The 24,223-nt window shown below is 46.5% G+C and overlaps 1 protein-coding gene across 1 annotated transcript; it reads left to right on the plus strand.

Moving 5' to 3' along the window:
- Nucleotides 1–1,681: 1,681 nt before the first annotated feature.
- LOC135555820 (collagen alpha-1(I) chain-like) lies at nucleotides 1,682–23,538 on the plus strand. Its single transcript, XM_064988578.1, has 47 exons — nucleotides 1,682–1,910; nucleotides 3,963–4,154; nucleotides 4,680–4,702; nucleotides 4,944–4,979; nucleotides 6,096–6,188; nucleotides 6,873–6,944; nucleotides 7,456–7,500; nucleotides 7,998–8,051; nucleotides 8,690–8,743; nucleotides 8,923–8,976; nucleotides 9,153–9,206; nucleotides 9,447–9,500; nucleotides 9,616–9,660; nucleotides 9,811–9,864; nucleotides 10,417–10,461; nucleotides 10,601–10,654; nucleotides 11,195–11,293; nucleotides 11,419–11,463; nucleotides 11,642–11,740; nucleotides 11,907–11,960; nucleotides 12,123–12,230; nucleotides 13,689–13,742; nucleotides 13,911–14,009; nucleotides 14,176–14,229; nucleotides 14,375–14,473; nucleotides 14,779–14,886; nucleotides 15,168–15,221; nucleotides 15,337–15,390; nucleotides 15,579–15,623; nucleotides 15,858–16,064; nucleotides 16,284–16,445; nucleotides 16,773–16,826; nucleotides 17,101–17,208; nucleotides 17,594–17,647; nucleotides 17,787–17,840; nucleotides 18,219–18,380; nucleotides 18,571–18,678; nucleotides 18,983–19,144; nucleotides 19,362–19,469; nucleotides 19,797–19,850; nucleotides 19,998–20,105; nucleotides 20,302–20,355; nucleotides 20,494–20,601; nucleotides 20,707–20,989; nucleotides 21,239–21,429; nucleotides 21,547–21,789; nucleotides 22,199–23,538. Exons 1-47 carry the CDS (start codon nucleotides 1,829–1,831, stop codon nucleotides 22,343–22,345), a joined length of 4,350 nt encoding a protein of 1,449 aa, XP_064844650.1. The 5' UTR covers nucleotides 1,682–1,828; the 3' UTR covers nucleotides 22,346–23,538.
- Nucleotides 23,539–24,223: the final 685 nt, after the last annotated feature.

Raw genomic sequence — 24,223 nt, forward strand, 5'->3', positions numbered from 1 at the left:
CGCATTTCTTGATAATGTGAAGGCATGTGAGAGGCTCAGAAGTGAAGGGGAAAGAGCAGGGGTGGGATTGGGTAGTTCTGTTCAAAGCTGCAACGTGTCTGCAGTGCAGAGAAAAGACGATTGATGCAAAAAAAAAATCATAAGGAAGACGCAGACCCAGGCGCGTCTATGGAGAGCTGTCGTTCTGCGCGTAATAATTACAGTTTGGGCGTTACGGAGCAGTGCCTCCGACGACCTACAATTACACTTTATTCACTGATATCTCGTTGTATTGATTTGCTATTATGTGCATGGATACTGTATGATTCCTTCATCTGAGGAGTTGGGATGCTTTTTGTTTTGATTTTTAACAAACTTGAGAGAGACAAACGTCCTAAATAAACACATTATTTTTCGTTCTGAATAATTCGTTTCCATTTTGGAAAGTCCCCTGAAATTCCACATCTGTTTCTGTCATGCCAACATTTTTTGCGTGTTTATGGCTGTGCACAGAGGTTCTGCAGCATACATATGACCAGTAGAAGTAGAATAATTGACGGTTTCCATTCACAGAGAGATTCAGGTATATATTCTTCAAACAGGCTATAACCGGGAGTTAATTGACGGTATTATCCTCAGGCGACCTGTCTTGGTGTTGATGCCAAGATGAAAGATGAGCTGGCAATCCACAGGCATTCAATTTTCCGACCTCTCATTCCACGTACCTTCCGAAGCCGAGCCCATATCGCATGAACTATACTATGAACAATTTTGAAATAAAAACGTAAAATTACAGCCAAAATAATACTATAGTCTAAACTGTGGCGTTCCATTGTGCCACATAACGACAGTCCTCCCCTAAACTGTAGCTCAGTAAGGCCTAGCAGCCATCCTTTCAGAAATCAAGATCCTTATCGATATGATGATGGGCTACACGCAATAGGTTATCGAAAGCCTGCACACCTCTCCCAATATGATCGGTCATAGACCTTCAAACCACATTTACTACAAAAACGAAAATAATCTTAGAAATACATTCGATAATGCCCCACATCTGGATTCAATAGATGAGCAATTTCACCGTACACAAAAATGTAGGCAAACGTTTCCGATAGATACATTTCGATCAGAAATATTATTGGCCTGGACCCAGATGTATAGGCCTGCTAAGCAACAGTCAATCCATCCCCACAGAATAATACATGGCAACGATACCACAGCTCCTGAGTTTACAGTGCATGCCCAATTTAGTGCCCAAGTTGATGTGGCACTTTTACTCGTAAAAGTAACACTGTGCTACAACTGCAAAGCATTATTGACAACAAAATAACATCTGCCTGGAAACACACAAGCGAGGTAAGGAACATCATTTAAGTCCATTTCCTGTGCACAGCTCGTTTCTATTTAATTGCAACCCTGAAGAATCTACCGAAAGTGAGCAAGGTATCCGGGCCCTCCTCGCCAATCGACGTTTGGAGATGTCATGGCCTGTCGCCTGTCTAAGCCAGGATGAGATGGTTTTTAACAAAGCCTCCACCTTTTCTAGAAATATCAAGTTTCCTGAGACTTTAAGGTGAAAAAAGTGCATAAGACACCCCCTTTGCACTGATGGAAGGAGGGACTTTTTTTAATGAACATGACCATGCTAGAGCTTTCTGGTGAAGCCAGCACCTCCCCAAAAGTTTGGAATATAAAAGGCAGGGCAAAAAGTTTCTGTAGGCAGTAGGGAGTTTTCTGCGGGGTCTGGATTGGAAATACAGAGGACCGGACCCTACTTGTATGATTGGAGTCTAACGGAAAAAAAAACTTCCCCCTCGCCTCAAAGAGTCTACATGTCTAATATTTAGCCATGTTCAGCTTTGTGGATATTCGGTTAGCGCTGTTGCTCAGCGCAACAGTGCTTTTGGCAAGAGGACAAGGCGAGGACGATCGTAAGTGTCACTTTTAAGTCTATCCTTGCCTCTGGTATGTGTTGTCTTAACGAAATTGATATGGAAAGACAGTGGATTGATGGAGAAAAGTGGTTTTCATAGGGACAAGGTTAGCTGATGACTGAGCCAGTCCGATACATATGCATATTGGAATACATTTCTATTCTTTATCTGTGGTATGTGTTTATTGGTTCCCTGTGTGTTTTGTTGTTGTGTGGTATTAATAAGGATAGCCTAACTCCTGCAACTTGAGCAGAGTGTATGCGCATCATTGCTCGTTGGCCTTCTCACGCTTTGGCTCGTGCTTTTGGAACGAGTTGGTACAGGTTCCAAGGCTTTCCCTTCCACTCATTATTTGATACCCTGGAGGTACATTTTAACAGCGGGAAATATTGGAATGCAAGTAAGGGATAGAGGGGAATGCTACAAGGCATGCCAAATCTCTGCCCATTGGATTGAGTGGAATTGAATAGGCCTGTATGGCTCAACAGTCTGGAAATAAAGGATACAGGTGTTTAGTTGGTTATTAAACAATCATTTATAGACTGAGGCTAAATGTCAGCCAAGTAGAAAAAGAACAGGGTCATTCCTGAACGATGAAAATCTTGAACCTCGGGTTTTTCTAAATGGCATATGGCCTAGGATACAGTCATTCATCACATGTAGGCTATATATTTTCAAATATAATTGTTTTACTTTTGTGGAAAGAATACATTGACCTAAACATTGAAGGAGAGGACAAAGCATCATCATGCGCAAATTCCCTTGAAGAGTTTCAAGCTCAGTTATTTGGCCTAGGTAGCCACTTACAAAAAGTTTTATAATAGAGATAAAGGATAAGAACCGAATGCATTACCTATAGACAAACTACATAATGTATTGGATTATCGTGTCAACTTGTCTAGACTGGTTGAGTATAGGGTTTCTAGTTGCATCTGGGGCGGACAGATGTGCAAATTCGCTCTACGGCCTAGTAGCGCCACCATGTGGTTCTGACATGCAACTCCAACAATGGAATGCTTTAGACGCGCCACCTACCATCCCCTTTCAATTTTTTATGATAATTGAAAACACATTGAGACTTCGGAAACTTTCCACTGAGGGATTGTTCTTGCCAAGCCGATAGTTTTCAATTATTTCAGCGGCGTTTGGAGGACAGCATTGACGACGTGGACCTTTTCCACTGACTGTTTCGCCCTCTACAGTCAAATTGTAGTAACTCCAGTGGACCAACATTGTTGGTTTGGACACAGGTAGGCGGGCCCACGGCAAAACGAACACCACAAATTAGCCATCAATACAATATATAATATAGGCTATTTAGGCCTAGTTCGAGCGCGAGCTGGGTTTACTTTGGAAATGCAATATCTGGTTGGATATCTAACAATAAATAAACAAGCTCAAAACGAATTTTGAGGTAGTCAAACATGCTGAGTATACTACAAAGCAGGATCAATTAGTTAGCCAGCTAATTTGAATAAAATTAACTGAAATACTTAACGTTGTTCATTTTCTGGTTCAGTAAGACAATAAATTGTTTCAGATTTAGGCAAGTTATCCGGGTAACTAATTGAGCCTACTTTGTAGTATACCCCTCAGGGATTGCTATTTTACATTTCAATAATATTTGTTAATATAAATGTAGGACATAGGCCTTACTTGAATCGTTTTCCAGGCCTCCTGTCCTGTTGTTCATTCCAATCAAGGCATTACAAATACATTTGTCCTTTAGCACAGTGTTTCTTAACCCAAGTCCTTGAGTACCCCCAACAGCACACATTTTTGTTGTTGCCCCTGACAAACTCACCTGAATGAACTTGTTGGGGATTAATGCTAGTTGACAAGTTGAATCAGGTCAGTTTGTCTAGGGCTAGAATAAAATGTGTACTGAGGGGGTACTCGAGGACTGGAGTTGATTTAGCAGACACTTATCCAGAGCGACTTGGTGAGTACATACATTTTCCTATACATCACCTGGTCAAGGCGTCATCACCTTCCAAGTCGACATTGAAGGCAGCGTTCTGACCTATTTCCTCTCTGCACCTTTCTCAGGCACCGCCGGCAGCTGTACGTTGGACGGTCAATACTACAACGACAGAGATGTCTGGAAACCCGAGCCATGCCAGATCTGCGTGTGCGACAGCGGCACGGTCATGTGCGACGAAGTTATCTGCGAGGACACATCCGACTGCCCCAATCCAGTGATCCCCCACGATGAATGCTGCCCCATCTGCCCCGATGACGGTACGCCGATTTCCTCCCGACGCAACGTTCACGGAGTTTACGTTACAGGCGCAGGCGCTTCCAGAGTCAGTTTTGAAAAGTTTTTCGAGGCCTCAGAGGGACTATGTGCTTTTACTTTTAAGGGGTTGGACAGCATTTTATGGATGGCCAACGAGGAATAAACTTGGATTTACCTTTATTCCAAACACACAGTCACTTTTTTACCTTTTCCTCCGAAATGTGATGGGATACTATTCAGTGCTCCAGGCACATATTATGCACATGACCAGTCTGGTGCCACTGCCACCTCCTAACTACCTTTGGCCTTCCGTTCAACTTTGACCTAGTCGCAAATTGGGCATTTTGTGTACATTTTTGTTAGGCCTAGTTCAGAGATTGTAGGCCCCTGTTTGTTCTAAATCTGATAACATAGGCCTAATGTACAATTTGAATACACCCTACAAATATTCCAGTTGTTTACTGTTCAGACTATTTCAGATATTTCACATTTTAATCTAATTGTTTTTTTGTTTGTTGCTATCATAGGCTTCCAGGAGCCAAAGGTTGAGGTAAATATGATATTATCCTTATTGTTATTATCTATTAGATAAAACATATAATTAGATTTGCTATTATTGTTAACGTTTAAAGTCTACTTTACATGTATTCTTTATTGTTGATTCATTATAAACACATCATTGCAACAAAACTATTTGATCTTGACGGCAAAACTAGTAAGGCCTTAGGACAATAAGAACCACATCCTCATTGACAATCATAACCTAATGCTACTATTTTCCCGTCAAATAGGGACCCCAGGGAGATCGTGGAGCCAAGGGAGAGCCAGTACGTTCCACTTCCTTATTCCTATCATGCCTTGTATTCACTTCCTGGGGTGCCAAAACCTAACAAACATGAGATGCATGTAAAACCTCAAGTCACAGTCTTTCACCAATCCTCCTTTGACGGAGGTGTGTGGACATTTTAAGGTTTGCACCTGTTTCCCAAGTTAGGATTTGGCCATTGTGTTCTGGTGTATTTTTGTACTTGTGTGCCTCTTGTCTCCATTTTAAAGGACAGGCCTAGCATCTTGCACATATCTCTCATAATGACTGTTGTGTTATCTCGTAATACCCATAGCAGAGTTTTGGCCTATAAGCCATTAGTAGATTCTGCTTTTATATTGGTAATGTCTGACATGAGGTCAGATTATTATCGAAGGCAATGGATAGACATGTACATCCAGAGTCTTTGGGGTTTACTGGTGGAGCTAATTATTTAAATCTCAATTCATATACTTCAATTGGTATAGATGCTATACTTACTCCAAAACCCAACCTGTCTCGATACCCATTTGGTGACTAGCATTTTGAGATATGTGCGGATTTGCAGCATATGCAGATATATTGCACATGTATTGAAATAGAAATACCATTTCTTAACTTGAATAGTTCTACTCCATTTCAAATTCATTTGAAGAATAATGTAGTTCTCACAATATCCGGGACAGTGACCGGTTGGCCCTAACCAAATACTTTTAAGTGGGTACAGTGTAGTGTTACAATCTTTCTGACTCAAGTCACTTGGGATTGTCTTATAACTGAGACAGTTGGATGGATGGATGGATGGATGGATGGACAGACTGGTAGATCCTTATACAGTTGGATGAACAAAGAGAGAGGTTGATGTATGGAAGGACAGATAGATCGCTAGACTAATGTACAAGTAGTCTGAAGTTATCACAGATTTAACCCATCAATTTGCTCCTAATATACTAGGGGCCCTTATGCCTTGAGTTCACCCCAAACCCAAAGCCTATGTTAGCTTTTCCCCTTGTCACTCTTCACTGATGCCTTATCCCCCATAGTTAACGACCAAGCCCTTTTCCATATTCAATTACTGCTACTATGTCTCTGTGATAGTTCATCACTAACCAGCTTCTCTCTCTCGTCTCTACTGCAGGGACCTGCTGGTTTCCCCGGCAACGATGGTATTCCCGGCCAGCCCGGCCTTCCTGGACCCCCAGGCCCCCCTGGACCCCCTGGCCTCGGCGGAGTAAGTAGCTCAGGCCAAGATGGACGTTTAGCCCACTTAGTAATGACCCGGTGTCAGCTTTTTGACCCAGGTGGAAAGGTTAAACGGTTATGCGTTAGACAGAGGAAATTGATCCTAGATCAGTGATTAGGGGCAGCTTCTGTTGGGGGTTAGTAACTTAGATTTAAAGAAATGGGAGAAAGTGGCTAACTCTGACAGATGGTAGGAGAACACAGCAACACCCTCTTATGATGTCACTTATCTTAACTTCACTGATCTCCATGTAGTCTGGACAGGCTCCAAATGCAGTTAGTGCAGTAAATACAACAGAAACTATTGTCTATTCAGAATGATAAACCTCCAAAAAGAGTACAGGCAAGAGCACGGGAGATGTAATGTTAAGCTATCCTGGTTAGAGTGCAGTGCAGTCTGTATTTCAGCACCAGGGCAGGTGGACAGCGCCCAGCCAGGAGTGGACAGGGAGGTCATGCCTAACACAGCTAGGGAACGCCAGAGAGGTAGTCACCCTGTAGATATGTAATGGATATGAACAGATCTCTCATTGATATGGACAGGCCTAGTGCCTTGCATTCTCTAGCCGTGTTAGGCCCATCCATATACTGTATGTCGAGATCACAGCACTGTTCTCCTGATTTCCAATACTGGCTGACTGTAACACATCTCTCCCTTGTGTCTCCCCTACAGAACTTCTCCCCTCAGATGTCTGGTGGTTTTGATGAGAAGAGCGGTGGTGGCATGTCCATGCCCGGCCCCATGGTACGGACATACAACTACATAGAGCCTGTTGGCTCAGTAGTATCACTCACTCATGGAATCTGTTTGATGTATAGGCACTACCAAAAACTATGGCCATGAGACACTTTTGCTCAGCAGAAGTCCCACAAATTGACCTCTGTGGTACTCCATAGGTCACAGCAAATACTATCCCTTAAAAAACAAGATCTTTTCATGTCTTATGTACCTCCATATTCCATAAACAACTAATGTACATGTTTGAGATATCTGCATAATCTTTGACTCATAATCTCCCTGCTACCACTGTTTAGATGCCTTGAAACGTTACTGATACCACTATTCAAATATCACTCTTCCTGGTATGACTTTTGGGCATTAGAATGTATACTTTGGGAGGACTTTAACCCTCGCCCACCCACCCTTTGGTTGATCCTTTGGTCAGTTGGCTCCTTCTCAAAGATATATTCTAATAGGAAGACTGATGTGATTGGTCAATAATTGACTGATTGTTTCTCTTCCTTTTGATTGACAGGGCCCCATGGGTCCCCGTGGTCCCCCAGGACCTCCTGGCTCAAGTGTAAGTATCCCTTCCCTTTGTGTTCTAGCTGTTTAAGTGACATTTGTCATGTAGGGGGAAAGACCTCGGGTCAACGGTCAAAAAGAGGTCAGTTTATGACCCTAGCTGAATTGCATGATGGGAGTGGAAGTCACTCTCGAGTTGTTTAATTGTAGGTGTGTTTTTTAAAGCATATATGGCTGTATGTAAACTTAGTTTAATTTGATATGTTCCTGACCATTTCTATTTAGTATCGGTTTAGTTCTTGTCATTTGATTTCAGTTTTAGTGTCTGTCATTGGCTTTACTTTTAGACTTATTTGTATTGCTTTTTTGTTCAGTTTTGTTGTTGTTGTTACATTCAGTTTCAGTCTTCAATAACTATAATGATTGTGGGAATGTTTTACCCCCAGGATTCTCCCATATGCTCATAGCCCATTGACAACACAACTAAACAGTGTTGTTTTTTGGATGGATGAACGTCATAGTCTGACATTGTCTCTTTGTCTCCCCCTACAGGGACCTCAGGGTTTCACTGGCCCCCCTGGTGAGCCTGGTGAGGCTGGTTCTTCTGTGAGTATCTCGTTCCGGAATCTTCTACAAAATGATACACCACCATCTCAATATCATCTCAGTATCTGAATCCCTCACAAACACGCACTTTGAGCTAATTCTACACCATATTCTGCAGGGCAATACAATGTCAAAAAGCAGAAAAATACATCAATATACAATAGCTACACGTAAAAAAACAACTTCCAAACAATCTCCAGAATACTAAGCCACCCATTACCTGCTGCATAGGCCTCGTCCTAGCCTGATGCTTGGAATGGACTCCACTAAAGTCACAGGGTCACCAATGTTTGTTAATGTAGCCCCAGCCCCCCCCCCCCCCCCCCCCCACACACACACACAAACACACACACACAACACAGATGCACACACACACACACATCACCACCTTCCAGTTGTATTTTGGCTGACCTACCTATTAATTATAGGTTCTAGATTAATGACAAATGGTCCTAGATTATTTCCATTACGGACAAATTGTAATGATATTTCTCATATCAAGATATCTCACACGCACACACACACACACACACACACACACATTTCTCATACACACACACACACACACACACACACACACACACACACACACACGCACACACACACAGCCTTCTCACCCAGTGGTTTATTTCTTACAGGGTCCCATGGGTCCCCGTGGTCCTGCTGGTCCCCCTGGCAAGAACGGAGATGATGTAAGTCACCAAGATATCCATCATTAAAATCGACCATTAAACATCTATGTCCCAGGACAATTTCTGGGTAAGATATTCATAAGGGGGATGGATTTGGAGCATCATTTATTCCTCACCTTGTCTCCTCCTCTCCATCCCTCTCTCCTTCCTTCCCTCCTTCCTACCCTCTTCCCATCCAGGGTGAGTCTGGCAAGCCTGGTCGCCCCGGTGAGCGTGGTGCTTCCGGCCCACAGGTGAGTCGCAATGTCATTCTAATGTCACCTTATGTCATTCCATACTCCATCCATACACTCACTCTGGAACGTTAGTCTCAAGAGCAATAGCACCTAATGGTCAGACACCTTGTAGTTGAAGGGATGTTAAACCATCATAACACGCTTTCTTTTTTTATCTCTTTCTTTCTCTCCAGGGAGCTCGTGGATTCCCCGGAACCCCCGGCCTTCCCGGCATCAAGGGACACAGAGTGAGTCACCGCACCCCCAAACTGTCCTGGTAGTAGTTGCTCTCCAGAACAGATCCACGATCAGCTAAACCTCCCCATGTCTAACCTTAATCATGAAGGGGATGCACTTTAAACGGATCTTGGATCAGTGTCTGGTGGCAACATCAGCCTATACTTCCCAAATAGCAGCAATACAATCTGCCCTATTTTCCTCTCCTCTAATCTTGTCCTCTCTCCCTCCCTTTCTACTTCCTTCTCTAGGGATTCAGCGGTCTTGATGGAGCTAAGGGAGAGTCTGGCCCTGCTGGACCCAAGGTGAGACTCCTTCTCCTCCATCTCTCCTACGGATGTTGAAATCACACACCATCCCCCTTTCCCCTCTCTCGTCCCCCATTCACTGACCTGTCTGTGTCTGTTTGTCCTTCCTCAGGGAGAGGGTGGTGCATCCGGTGAGAACGGAGCCGCTGGAGCCATGGTGAGTCCCACCCTCCATTTTGTCAGCAGACCTACAAAATAATATGAGTGTAGAGAGAGGATCACGAGCATTTTTAGCATTCTGCAGCAGTAGCAATGTGAATGGCAGCCATGATTACTTACCGTGCCAATATCTCTCCCTCTCTTTTAGGGACCCCGTGGTCTGCCTGGTGAGAGAGGCCGTGCTGGTCCCAACGGAGCTGCTGTAAGTCAACCCCCCCCCCCATACTGGAGGGAAAGTAAAAATACCTAAATAGTAGTACTTTAAATGATTTTTACTTAAGAACTTTACACCACCCCCTGTAACAATAAACAAGGGGTGCAATATCATCATCACAACATAGTCCTATTGACAGAGACCCTGTTCCCGTAGTTCAAAGGTCATCACATTTCCCAAGTCATTTTGTATGTCAGTCCAGGGCTAACTTGTTGGAAACAACCATTCTTACTCTCAATTTACAAAATGCCTCACAAGCTGATTTACCTGAATGTCCTATATTGTTGAGCCCTTGTACATCCTTGCATACTGGCCTCAGTAGGAAGCCATATTTTATATGTTCTAAAAAATTCAGTATGTCAGTTAATTCGTTTTACAGTGTCATGTTGGATTCTGACATTGAAGGGTCAGCCATTTTGTTTGTTTACAATTGATGTTTACAGTTCAGCCATATTGGAATTTGACCCTGAAGGGTGGTAGCTGGTTGCATCTGACCCAGTTGTGCCTCTCTCTCTCTCTTTGTATCTTTCTCTCCTGCAGGGTGCTCGTGGTAACGATGGTGCTGCTGGTGCTGCTGGTCCTCCTGTAAGTACTAATGCCAGCTGTCTATTCACACATACACAACCATCAACAGAAACATATTGGTACACAAGCACACTGTTGCCATATTCATGATGTAGACTGTAACTCAATCCTCTCTCTCTCTTGTTTTCTTGTATTTTAGGGCCCCACTGGCCCCGCTGGTGCCCCCGGTTTCCCCGGTGGCCCCGGAGCCAAGGTAAGATGTCAACTTGCACCTAATCCGTGTTCACACACCTGTATACCTTCTACCTTCTGTCCTCTATCCTCCACCCTCTACCCTCACCTCTAGTTCTTTCCTGGGGGCCGTATTTGGAGAGGTAGATGAGATAAAAGAAAACAAAAAAACAACAATGTCAATAGTAATCTACATATTGCTGGGTTTCCAAGATAGTGGTATCCATTTGCACAACGCATGAAACCTGTGTGTAGTTGGCTGCCAGTTGAAAGTATATCCAGCTTCACTATTGTGATTGTGCCATGCCATGTGACCTTGTGACTTTCAGAGGTCACATTGATTTATATGTGGATATGATTCTATTGAATGGCAGCATAGTCGAGTATTAGTACAGAACTACCATAGGGAAGTACTAGGGAGTAGGGTAGTATAGTACACTAGTACTTCACTTGGTAGCAGTAGTACTACTTGAGTAGTACTTGTGCAGGGTAGTACTAGTACAATACTAGTTCCATGTTATTTCTGTTCTTGCCCTGACGATATCTATCTTCACCCCAACAGGGAGAGGTTGGTGCCCAGGGAGCTCGTGGTGGCGAGGGACCCCAGGGATCCCGTGGAGAGGCTGGTAACCCAGGACCCGCTGGCGCTGCTGGCCCTGCTGTGAGTTTCACCCTCAGAAACCTCTAGTGAAATACACCTCTGGACTGTGTGGGAGACTTGAAGTTACATTTGTTATCCTTGTGAGAGACTTTCCCCTCTAACCCATTGGTTTGTGTCTCTTGTAGGGAAACAACGGTGCTGACGGAAACCCCGGTACCAAGGGTGCCCCTGTAAGTATTACACCTCACCTCACTCCTCAGTGAACTAGCCATTTTAGTTGTCATTGGTTTGTCTTGGTATTTGTTAGAGTTCAACTTTCGAAATAACCAAGATTGTTGTCACTGACTGGTCTCTCAGTGATGATGAATCCAGGAAGGATATTGATTGTCTCTCTGCTGCCTCCTTTAGGGTTCTGCTGGTATTGCTGGCGCTCCTGGCTTCCCTGGACCCCGTGGACCCCCCGGACCCCAGGGAGCTGGTGGAGCTCCCGGACCCAAGGGTAACACTGTAAGTCCAGCTCTCTCTGACTTCTATCACTAAATATTGTAAATATATATAATGATATCTTATCTAAAGTTGCTGTTATAATTTAGTCAGAATACATAGACCATTGAGTGTTTCTATAACGACGATAATAATAATGATAATGATGTTTGTTATTTCTTCAACCTAGGGTGAGGTTGGTGCTAATGGAGCCAAGGGAGAGGCTGGTGCTAAGGGAGAGTCTGTAAGTACACCTTTTGACTTACTCAAATATGATCCACCAAGTCACCCATACCATGTACACACATACTCTGTCAGCAGCCTATATGTGTCTGATCCACATCTCAGCACAATGCCTTGCCACCCTCAATTTCTCTGACCTCCATCTTGTTTCTCCATTATCCAGGGCCCCGCTGGGGTCCAGGGACCCGCTGGCCCTGCTGGTGAGGAAGGCAAGAGAGGGTCCCGTGGTGAGCCCGGTGCTGCTGGTGCCCGTGGAGCCCCCGGCGAGCGCGTAAGTAACCCAGATGGTCACACACTGTCCCCTCTTCATAATGCTGTTCTCCTGTTCTTTACATGTAGGAATCCCCCCCCCTTCTCTTACACTTAGGACAGACAGTTTCACTGTCCTCTTACCCCTTACTCTTAGGACAGCCAGTTTCACTGTCCTCTTACCCCTTACTCTTAGGACAGCCAGTTTCACTGTCCTCTTACCCCTTACTCTTAGGACAGCCAGTTTCACTGTCCTCTTACCCCTTACACTTAGGACAGCCAGTTTCACTGTCCTCTTATCCCTTACTCTTAGGACAGCCAGTTTCACTGTCCTCTTACCCCTTACTCTTAGGACAGCCAGTTTCACTGTCCTCTTACCCCTTACACTTTGGACAGCCAGTTTCACTGTCCTCTTACCCCTTACTCTTAGGACAGCCAGTTTCACTGTCCTCTTATCCCTTACTCTTAGGACAGCCAGTTTCACTGTCCTCTTACCCCTTACTCTTTGGACAGCCAGTTTCACTGTCCTCTTACCCCTTACACTTTGGACAGCCAGTTTCACTGTCCTCTTATCCCTTACACTTTGGACAGCCAGTTTCACTGTCCTCTTACCCCTTACTCTTTGGACAGCCAGTTTCACTGTCCTCTTACCCCTTACACTTAGGACAGCCAGTTTCACTGTCCTCTTATCCCTTACACTTTGGACAGCCAGTTTCACTGTCCTCTTACCCCTTACTCTTATGACAGCCAGTTTCACTGTCCTCTTATCCCTTACTCTTAGGACAGCCAGTTTCACTGTCCTCTTACCCCTTACTCTTATGACAGCCAGTTTCACTGTCCTCTTACCCCTTACTCTTATGACAGACAGTTTCACTGTCCTCTTACCCCTTACTCTTAGGACAGCCAGTTTCACTGTCATCTTACCCCTTGCACTTAGGACAGCCAATTTCACTGTCCTCTTACCCCTTACTCTTAGGACAGCCAGTTTCACTGTCCTCTTACCCCTTACACTTAGGACAGCCAGTTTCACTTTCCTCTTACACCACATGTCCTCCAATATTTTAGTTTTAGATTACCCTGCCTCAATAAACTGTTTAGTCTTTTTATAGTCTTTTTTTAGTCTTTTCATATATTGCTTACTTCCTCACAGTACAGCTAGTGTTGGCACACGCATTCACAATGATGATATCTCTATGACTATTCCATCACATAAATAATCACATTTTGACTCATGAATTCTTAGCTCGTTGGAACCAATATCTAGCTAACAACCTCTCTGGTTCCCAGTCAGCTAAATGTAACTGTCGCCCTCTCCCTGATGTTTCACCTCATTTGGCCACCAGAGGGCAGTGAGCGCTGAGGAGTAATGTGGTGTTACTGAATGGTTGTGTTATGGTGCTGAGGTAGCAGTAATGTTCTGGTACTGACTGAGTGACGGTGTTGAGGTATTGACCTGTGTTGTGTTTGTCGCCCCCTACAGGGTGGGCCTGGTAGCCGTGGTTTCCCAGGTTCTGATGGAGCTGCTGGCCCCAAGGTGACTACACACACACACACCTGGAACAGACACACATCCACACCTGCAACACCCACCCACTTGTTCACATGTATATACTACAGTGCACCACCAAATGTTGCTACATGCTATGGTCACTAGCTAAGTACAGCAAACTCATCTCTCCATCTCTCTCTCCCTCCATCACAGGGCGGCCCTGGTGAGCGTGGTGGCGCCGGAGTTGCTGGAGCTAAGGGTAACACTGGTGAGCCTGGCCGCAACGGCGAGCCTGGTATGCCTGGATCCAAGGTGAGTTAGACAGGGGATCGGTCTCAGATCACAGGACCTTTGTTATGCTCAACAACTAATAGATACTAGATGAATGAAACTCATATATTCATGTTAATATGGCATATCAAGATATGTTATGTACCTGACCTTTGCCCTCTCACCTTTGCCCCGCCCCCATCTCTAGGGTATGACTGGTAGCCCTGGCAGCCCTGGTCCCGATGGCAAGACTGGCCCCTCTGTAAGTTCCTCAACTACAGATTCAACTGACCCTCACGACACCAATTCAACGACACTGAAATACACTGATAAAGACAAAGACCCATGGCTACTTAGGTAGCCCGATATCACTCTGGTCACCGACTCTCTACTCTCTCCTGTGACAGGGTGCCGGTGGTCAAGATGGTCGCCCCGGACCTCCCGGCCCCGTTGGAGCCAGAGGCCAGCCCGGAGTCATGGGATTCCCCGGACCTAAGGGAGCCGCTGTGAGTAACCCTCTCTCGTGCTGCTCTCACTCGGGCGCAATATTTTACGGGCTAATTCAAGAAATTAGATCTGAAAATGCTAGGAAACAATGTATCAGTGGAGGCTGCTGAGGGGGAGGAAGGCTCATAACAATGAGTGGAATGGGGTCAATGGAATTCCAGCCATTACTATGAGCCATTCTCACCTCAGCAGCCTTCACTGCAATGTATGATATAGTTGTCCATAGCCTAAAACCTAGGTTTCAGTATACAATATTGCTCTCTGATGGGAAATCAGCTAATGGGTATTTGTTTTTGTCCTGTAGGGTGAGGGTGGCAAGCCTGGTGAGAGAGGAGTCATGGGACCCGTTGGCGCTGTTGGCGCTCCCGGCAAAGATGGTGATGTTGGTGCTCCTGGTGCCCCCGGTGTTGCCGTAAGTACACTTCCACCCTCCAGCATCCCACAGTGCTTCACACACAGTGCTTCATTCTTCAGCATTGCCTGCACTGTGTCACACTTGCACACAAGCAAACACACTATCACTAATACAAGCCAACATGGAATCTTCTAGGAGACTGCAAAACCACTCAGTTTGTTTTTGCTTACATTATATGGGGGTAACTCCATCCACTACCAAGGTGTAGCATCCACCATTAAGCCGGTCACACTGATTTTCCTAACCGACTCTCCTCCTCCTTCTTCTCCTCCTCGTAGGGACCTTCTGGAGAGCGAGGCGAGCAGGGAGCCGCTGGCCCCCCTGGATTCCAGGTACAGCACTGAACTATGGGAAATTATCAGCATCTGACCAATCACAGATCTCCACCTACTTCAGGACCTCTGGCCCAGGCCTCACCTGTCTCTCACTTGTCTCTTTGTATAACAGGGACTTTCAGGACCCCAAGGTGCTATTGGTGAGACTGGCAAGCCCGGAGAGCAGGTAAGAATACTACAGGAGTAGAGCATCTTTGGTGTCACTCACTTCCCCATGCCTTGTCCTTGGTACTCATCACTACATGACACTTGACTTCCTGACAAGATTTGTGACTTGACAATGCTAATCTCAAATCTCTAATTGTGATCTCTAATATCCTCTCTCCTCTCTCTCTCTCTCTCTCTCCTGTCTAGGGTCTGCCCGGTGAGGGTGGTGCCCCTGGTTCCGCTGGATCCAGAGTGAGTATCCCAGAATAATAATGACATCACTTCCTGGGTGGGAGACTGCTACAGCTACACTGTAGCCTAGCGGCCTAGCTAAACAAGACAACGGCTAACAGCTAAAGCAGCAACAAACTAGCACCCAGCCGACCCAGGCTAAAGACATTAGCATTGACATCGATAACCTCCATCTTATATACATGTGATGTACCGGAACCAAAGCTGATGCCCTCTCTTCTCTCCATACCCCAGGGTGACAGAGGCTTCCCCGGTGAGCGTGGTGCCCCCGGCCCATCTGGACCCTCTGGTGCCCGTGGCTCTCCTGGCTCTGCTGGTAACGATGGTGCTAAGGGAGAGGCTGGTGCCGCAGGAGCCCCCGGTGGCCAGGGACCCCCTGGCCTGCAAGGAATGCCCGGAGAGCGTGGTGCTGGTGGTCTGCCAGGCCTGAAGGGAGACAGAGTGAGTACCGGTGCTGCCCTTCACTTGTCATCCACCATGCCTAAATTCAGTAGGCCTTGAGTAGGCCTTGACTTCATACTTCTGTGGCACTCGGTGGCATACCCTCCATCCATCCAAACTTCCACTTGCATTACAGTGGACTTGACTGAGTCCATCCATCTCTGTATCTGAATAACCCACAGCTTACAATACTAACTCAGCTACTCTTGTGTTTGACAGGGTGACCAAGGAGTCAAGGGTGCTGATGGCGCCAGTGGTAAGGATGGCGTCCGTGGTATGACTGGCCCCATCGGACCCAACGGCCCTGCTGGCTCTCCTGGTGATAAGGGAGAGACTGGCGCTCCTGGAGCTGTTGGACCTTCTGGTGCCCGTGGTGCACCTGTGAGTACCTCAGGCCCACCCTGTCACCTTCTCACCACAGACATGACACAAAGACCTAAAAACATAGCTCCACATGCATCCCTACCACGGGCATCGTTCTATGGGAGTTAGCCTTGAAGCTTCGAATAGGGACCACGTTGCCACAATGCACGAAGCAAAGTAGAAAACCGGTGCCGGAACGTACCGAGCACCAAAGCGAGCAATAAAGAATGAAACCTAAGTAGAAATAAAGGCGTATAGAAAATGTAACTTACCCACACTCATGTGATGCTAGTCCCTGACCTGTAACACACTCCTGGCCTGACTAACCCTAACCTTCTCTCCCAGGGTGAGCGCGGTGAGTCTGGTGCCCCCGGACCTGCCGGATTCGCTGGGCCTCCTGTAAGTACAAACACCTCTTTCACCTGTCCTCATTTCACACCGAAGTCACTCAATCCACACAGAAAACACTCAGAAATCCGTTGCCAGTTCAAACAGACGTCGGTTGTCAATCAAGAAGATGGCTCGTAACACCTTGCACACTATGACAAATCTAAATTCGCCGGCATTAAAACGAGACAGGCTTATCTTATCATAGCATCCAGTCTAGACGGGACCTCCACACGAATCTGCTCTACATTCACTCAATCACTTCTTCTTCTCTCGTCTCCTTCAGGGTGGTGATGGTCAGCCTGGTGCTAAGGGAGAGGCCGGAGATAACGGTGCCAAGGGTGACGGTGGTGCCCAAGGACCCGCTGGACCTACTGGAGCCCCTGGACCTCAGGTATAACACGTGGGACTGACCACTGGGTACCCACCCTGACCCATCTTAAATGGTTCTCTGTAGCTCAGTTGGTAGAGCACAGCAGTTGCAACGCCAGGATAGTGGGTTTGATTCCCGGGACCACCCACATGTAAAATGTATGCACGCGTGACTGTAAGTCACTTTAGATAAAAGCATCTGCTAAATGGCATATATTATTATGTAGTTCTTTATTGATACGCATTAAAGTCATTCAAATGAATTCCACTATCACAGCCCTACAGTGGTGCTCTCAGTGACTTCAGCTGGAGGGCTGTTATATTGGTCTACCCGGTAAGACCACAGTATCACAGAGGTGTTTGTATTGCTCTTGCTTACTGACTGAAGCACTGCTGTATCCACACAGGGTCCCGCTGGGAACACCGGAGCTAAGGGCGCCCGTGGTGCTGCTGGTCCCCCTGTAAGTAGCTTTTTTTTTAAATCTTATCCTCCCAACATCTCTCATCTGTCTGACTGTACAAGGTAGCATTTGCAAAGTAGAATCATGCTTCCCACTCTGATACGCTAGGTTGACCAGTGCCTCTCTTTTCTCTCCTTAGGGTGCCACTGGTTTCCCCGGTGCCGCTGGTAGAGTTGGACCTCCCGGCCCATCGGTAAGTACTTCTTTCTCTACCACCATTCCATTCGAACTGAACCATGTCCATCCTCCATCAATATACCAGTCAATGCCCCGGATCTGGCCATAGGTTCCAGATTTAACCATAGACTAACACTAAGCAAGCAAACAGCTCAATTATAGCTTAAGACAGCAATCCCACAACACAACGGCACAACTATCAATACTACATGTTATTGTGCAACCAACCCAAGACACAACGGCATTGGCCGATGCCCAAACAAGCATCTAGCTAGGCGTTAGCTCAGCATTTGGTTGATCCCAATACTGTCATCGATAACAGCCATTGATACAGGTTTATTCGGTCAACTTCAGCCTCATCTCACACTCAACCATCCTCTCCTCTTTCTTTCAGGGCAACAACGGAGCCCCCGGACCCCCAGGCCCTGGTGGAAAGGAAGGACAGAAGGGTAACCGTGGTGAGACTGGCCCCGCCGGTCGTCCTGGTGAGCTTGGAGCTGCCGGACCCCCTGGTGCCCAGGGAGAGAAGGGACAGCCTGGTGGAGATGGTCCCAATGTAAGTACCCTTTTTGGGGGGGCTGTCACTGTCACCCTAACAAAGTAACACTCTGACCCCTAAACTGACAAGAGAGAACAATACAAATACTCAGTTTGGAGTGCACCTGTAACACACGCCGCTGGAGTTGAGATCTGACGCTTTAGAAAAGGGACACCTCAATGACCCATTCTCTCTTTCTCTCCTACAGGGACCCTCTGGAACTCCCGGACCTCAGGGTATTGGTGGACAGCGTGGCATTGTTGGTCTGCCCGGACAGAGAGGCGAGCGCGGTTTCCCCGGCCTCGCCGGACAACTGGTCAGTGCCTCAAGAGTGCTATAATTCTAGAAGTTTGCGTTAAAGGGCGTTAGGATTTTGCAGAGGAGACAGCGTTCATGCTGGATATCCCTCGTTTTCAATGAGGCAGTGGCTCGGTGGTGTATAAGCCTGCCGCTGTGATGCTAAAGGCCCTCTGTGCTATCTCTGCCAAGATGGCAACCGACAAGTGCAACGCTCTTGCAGTCGCTGATTCATAGAGTGCCGTTGTCATTGCGCTACTTCAGTAGTGGTACTCCGGTGTTATGGTTGAGGTCTAACCCTGTTCTCTTGTTTCCTGCTTTAGGGAGAGCCTGGAAAACAGGGACCTGCTGGCCCCTCTGGTGAGCGTGGACCCCCCGGACCCATGGGGCCCCCTGGACTGGCTGGAGCACCTGGTGAGCCTGGTCGTGAGGGAACTCCTGGTAACGAGGGATCTTCTGGTCGCGATGGTGCTGCTGGACCCAAGGTGAGAGCTCTGCTCGTACACTGTCCTCAAGACAGAGTCAATCGCTTCACTTTGGGAACCAACCTGTTGGCATACTGTAAGACAGTCTACACTGGGCACCATTACCACGACTACTTGCATGGCTGAAATAGGCATCACATACTGTAAAGTATTGGGATTATGTCAGGAGTTTGATCTTCTCTTGGCCCGTCTCTGTTCCCCTCTGTCTTGCCTATAGGGAGAACGTGGTGAGTCTGGTGTTGCCGGTGCTTCCGGTGCCCCCGGGCCCCCTGGTGCCCCTGGACCCGTCGGCCCTGCTGGAAAGTCTGGTGACCGTGGAGAGTCTGTAAGTGTCCAGATCCTCAGCCATTACTCCCTTAGACTGGCGAGGAATACATAACTGGGAGCAATTCAGACTTGATAATGTTCAGAGACCTTACTGTATGTTGAAAGCTGTTGTTGCCTCAAAATGGCCGCCCGTCGCACAGTAACTAGTTTTAAGGCTTGAGAAGGGGTTGATGTCTTAGTTTGTAGTCCTGTTAGAATACAGCATATACTGGAGCTCCTAGTAGTTGAGCCACATAGTCTTTATGACGTGCCATCGAGTTTGGTTTATCAACTGAATTGATTGTCATAATCTCTTTCTCTCTCTTTCCCTTTCTCTCTTCTTCAGGGTCCTGCTGGCCCCGCTGGTATTGCTGGCCCTGCTGGTCCCCGTGGCCCATCTGTACGTATATGCGCCATCACAGATTCCTAAAACCATCACGATGAATACAATGTTTGCTCTTCCACTCTGAGTCTGAGGAAAGGGTATACTGAACACACCTGTCCTATTCCCACCTGTCCTATTCCCACCTGTCCTATTCCCACCCAGGGACCCGCTGGAGCCCGTGGAGACAAGGGAGAGTCTGGCGAGGCTGGAGAGCGAGGCATGAAGGGACACAGAGGATTCACTGGCATGCAGGGACCCCCTGGCCCCTCTGTAAGTACGCCTACTGATTATAAATCAACAATAATAATAACAACACACAAGTGACTCCAGCAGAATCAAGGGAAATGGGTCGCTACACACAAGGAAGAGAGAACACAAAACCTAGCAAGTGGGAAAAATCTACCTTCTCCCTGTAATATTGTTGTTTGATACAACAGGCACCTGAATCTGTTGTTTCTGCCCATAGGGACAATCTGGAGAGTCAGGACCTGCTGGAGCCTCTGGCCCCGCTGGACCTAGAGTGAGTATGACCCACACTATGACAACAGTCACACAACTATCAGCACAGCAACGTTATGACTGTGGATCACTTCTCTGGTGACAACATGATGAGGATAGTCCACACTGTCGTATTAAGCTATGGCTTTCCCTACACTAGGGACCTTCTGGATCAGCTGGTGCCGCCGGTAAGGATGGTATGAGCGGTCTGCCCGGCCCCATCGGACCTCCCGGACCCCGTGGTCGCTCTGGAGAGATGGGACCCTCCGTAAGTCACTTCAACCACTTCAAAATCAAAATATTTTGCTCCTTGTACTTCTCTTATTCTTCTTCACATCCTAACTTGGTTGGCCTTTGCTTCCTCTACATATAGGGACCCCCTGGCCCTCCCGGTCCCCCTGGCCCCCCCGGACCTCCCGGCGGTGGATTCGACATGGGCTTCATTGCTCAGCCCGCTCAGGAGAAGGCCCCCGATCCCTTCCGTCACTTCCGCGCCGACGACGCCAACGTGATGCGCGACCGCGACCTGGAGGTAGACACCACCCTCAAGAGCCTGAGCCAGCAGATTGAGAACATCCGCTCTCCCGAGGGCACCAAGAAGAACCCCGCCCGCACCTGCAGAGACCTGAAGATGTGCCACCCCGACTGGAAGAGCGGTGAGTTGGAGAGTCATAACCCCTCGCTAGACTACAGTTGCTCGCTCCTCATTAGTCAAGAAATTGCTTGGGCTTTAAGGAAAGCATGGAGCTGTATTGGTTCGGACAAGTTTTGGCGTAGTGTGTAAAGACATCTTCATTAGACACAAGCTCTTTTAGTTTCTGTTGAGTCCTGCTGTCTGTGGAGTCTCAAAACGACCACAATCACAGTGGATGTTCTTGACGCGATCCACTCTCTTCTCCATGCAGGCGAGTACTGGATCGATCCCGACCAGGGCTGCACCCAGGACGCCATCAAGGTTTACTGCAACATGGAGACCGGCGAGACCTGCGTCTACCCCACCGAGGCTGATATCCCCAAGAAGAGCTGGTACACCAGTAAGAACATCAAGGAGAAGAAGCACGTCTGGTTCGGCGAGGCAATGACCGATGGCTTCCAGGTGAGAACCTCGGCGTGACAACCTGGGCCGTTGGGAAAAGAGGACCCTAATCTCACCATTCTCTCGGATGACGAGTCCTTGATGCTAACTCTTATCTCGTTCTCCTTTCCCTCACAGTTCGAGTATGGCAGTGAGGGCTCCAACGCTAAGGATGTTAACATCCAGCTGACCTTCCTGCGCCTTATGGCCACCGAGGCCAGCCAGAACATCACATACCACTGCAAGAACAGCATCGCCTACATGGACCAGCAGTCCGGCAACCTGAAGAAGTCCCTGCTTCTCCAGGGCTCCAACGAGATCGAGATCAGAGCCGAGGGCAACAGCCGCTTCACATACAGCGTCACCGAGGACGGCTGCACGGTGAGTCCTCCTTCCGCCTGTTACCTACCCTCTGCTGTATCTTAGACTGTGTCCGCTCAGGAACTACTCTCAAAAGAATCCTTCTCTCAGGGATGGTTGGAGAGAGAATTCTCACCTCTAAACGAGGTAGTTGGTGTAAGACTGTGGGCATGAGCAGCAGTCGTCTTGGAAAGGGCTTTTGGGATTGTGGTGTTAATGTAGGACAAGGGTCTCACTGGTTGGAAGCAGATGAGGGTTTGATGTGAGGGGCTTTGTGATCTGGGATGATATTCTTCCATCACTTTGGTATAAAGGGCTTTTTCCAGGAGCCGTCTTTTGAATGGGGGAAGGGAGGGAATGATTTTAAATGGATTGGGAAATGCAACTATGGATTCTGATTGTGCCTTTTTCATCTTCTTTCTCATCACAGTCGCACACCGGTGCATGGGGCAAGACAGTCATCGACTACAAGACAACGAAAACATCCCGTCTGCCTATTATTGACATCGCTCCTATGGACGTTGGTGCACCCAATCAGGAATTTGGCATTGAAGTTGGCCCAGTCTGCTTCTTGTAAAAAAGAAATCTGGACTTGAAATTGTTTGTGTGTGTGTGTGTATGTTTTTTTTCTAGCAGTCATCCCTCTCAACCCTTTTCTATGCATTTTTAAAAAACCCTAGAGTTTCATTTGGCCGTTCAAAAATGGTCCACTTGCTTAAAACTGCACTTCTGAAGACAGTGGTTGTGTGTCATCAAGCTTTTTTGAGACCACTATTACCACCACCATCAACACCGAGGATACTTTAGAAGACTCAATGGTTTCACTGGCAAAAAGAAAATAATATATACTTGTAAAGTGTAAAATCCCCCCTGGAGTTTGACAGAAAAAAAACATCCCAGATACAGGTGACATTTTTTACCACTGTGGAAGGACAATGAAAAAGAAAACCAAATGCTTTGTACCACTTTCAGGTGATGTCAAATAAATCTTAAAAATGACAGTGAAGTGTCTTGTTGTTGTACCCACCTGGAGAAGCAGTTGTTCCTTCTGAAGTCACACGAAAGCAGCATTAGAGACATGGGTTCAACTTCTTTTTTAATCTTATGGCTACCTCAAAAAAGAAATCCACGTTACCCAGTGTTAGTGAAGCCCAGGTTAGATTTTACACGGCAGAAGTATGGTTGAAAGCAACAGCTGCAAAAGGTGCTATTCTTCAAGAGGTCCTGACAATGGAGGGTGATCAAAATTGTGCTACTATGTTGTCATTCTTGCTTGCAGGACCTTAGGTGCTAAATTAGCAGATTATCTTGATGTCAGTCATAACAGATGTGTTTAAGTGTTGGCTAAGATCTCTGCAACAGAGGCATAGCAAGAGGTATACTGTAGTTAGGATGCACACAGTCCTGTCGAGTGTAGAATGAGCAGGTGGATTTGTTGTCTTTTGTTTTTAACATCTTTTGACACTTTTTGGTTGTTGTTTGTTTCGTTTTGAAATCCCCCCTTTTGTTGTCCAAGTGCTTCTAGCAGTACCCCTCTTTCACCCCCCATTGTTTTAGTTTTTTTGTTTTGTTTTCTTATTTTATGCGAAGGGTTTTGGAAAAAAAAATTGAACACAGAAAAAATGGAAATATCAAATTATGAGCGAAGCAGACACACCGTTGGGGGATTAAAACAAGAGGATCTGTACCTATTTTGTATATGTATAAAAATTTGAGATGTTTTTAATTATTTTGGATGCTGAAATAAAGCATGTTAAGTGGTCTACCTTATGTTTGTCAGACATGATCTTGACTTTTCCCTGACTGCCCAATGGACTTGAATGAGGCACAGCTTGAACCTGTTACAGTTGTTTTGACTGAAAGGAAGATTAAAGAAAATCTCAGAAATGTTTGCCTCTGAAAATGATATGCTCCTCAGAACCAGGTAACATTTAAGGTGGAACCGTGTCCAAGTCAACAATTAGGCTAAAGTAAAAACACCTGGTGGCCATTGTTAGTGTTAAAGACAGTCCAATAGTACAAACACAGCACAGAAGATGGATACTTCAATACTCTACCTTTACAACATAGGCTAAATGGTTTAATCCTTTTTTCGGACTTAAATCCGCTCAGGGCAAAATCCAGTTTGAAGATGAATATCCAAGACATTTGACCTCAGTCCCCCACGCTGTTCGTCCCCTTTACTACGGGGTTAATTGAAATAGATATTCCATTCTGTTCTGTCAAGTATATCCACCAGTGATAACCATCCACATTGGCGCTCCCTTGGAGACAACACCTCTGTATGCAGTGGTCACAGTTTACGCGTTGATGTTTACGCATCCGTCGGCAAAAGCAGAACCGCGTCACAATTGAAATCCAATTTGTTTCAAGCATAGTTGATCTGAAATAGAAGAAAAAAAATACAAGAGGATAACCATCCGTTAAGACATTCTCTCTGATAAGCATTCAGTTG

This window comes from Oncorhynchus masou, chromosome 15 (assembly GCF_036934945.1).
Source record: "Oncorhynchus masou masou isolate Uvic2021 chromosome 15, UVic_Omas_1.1, whole genome shotgun sequence".
NCBI lineage: Eukaryota > Metazoa > Chordata > Actinopteri > Salmoniformes > Salmonidae > Oncorhynchus > Oncorhynchus masou.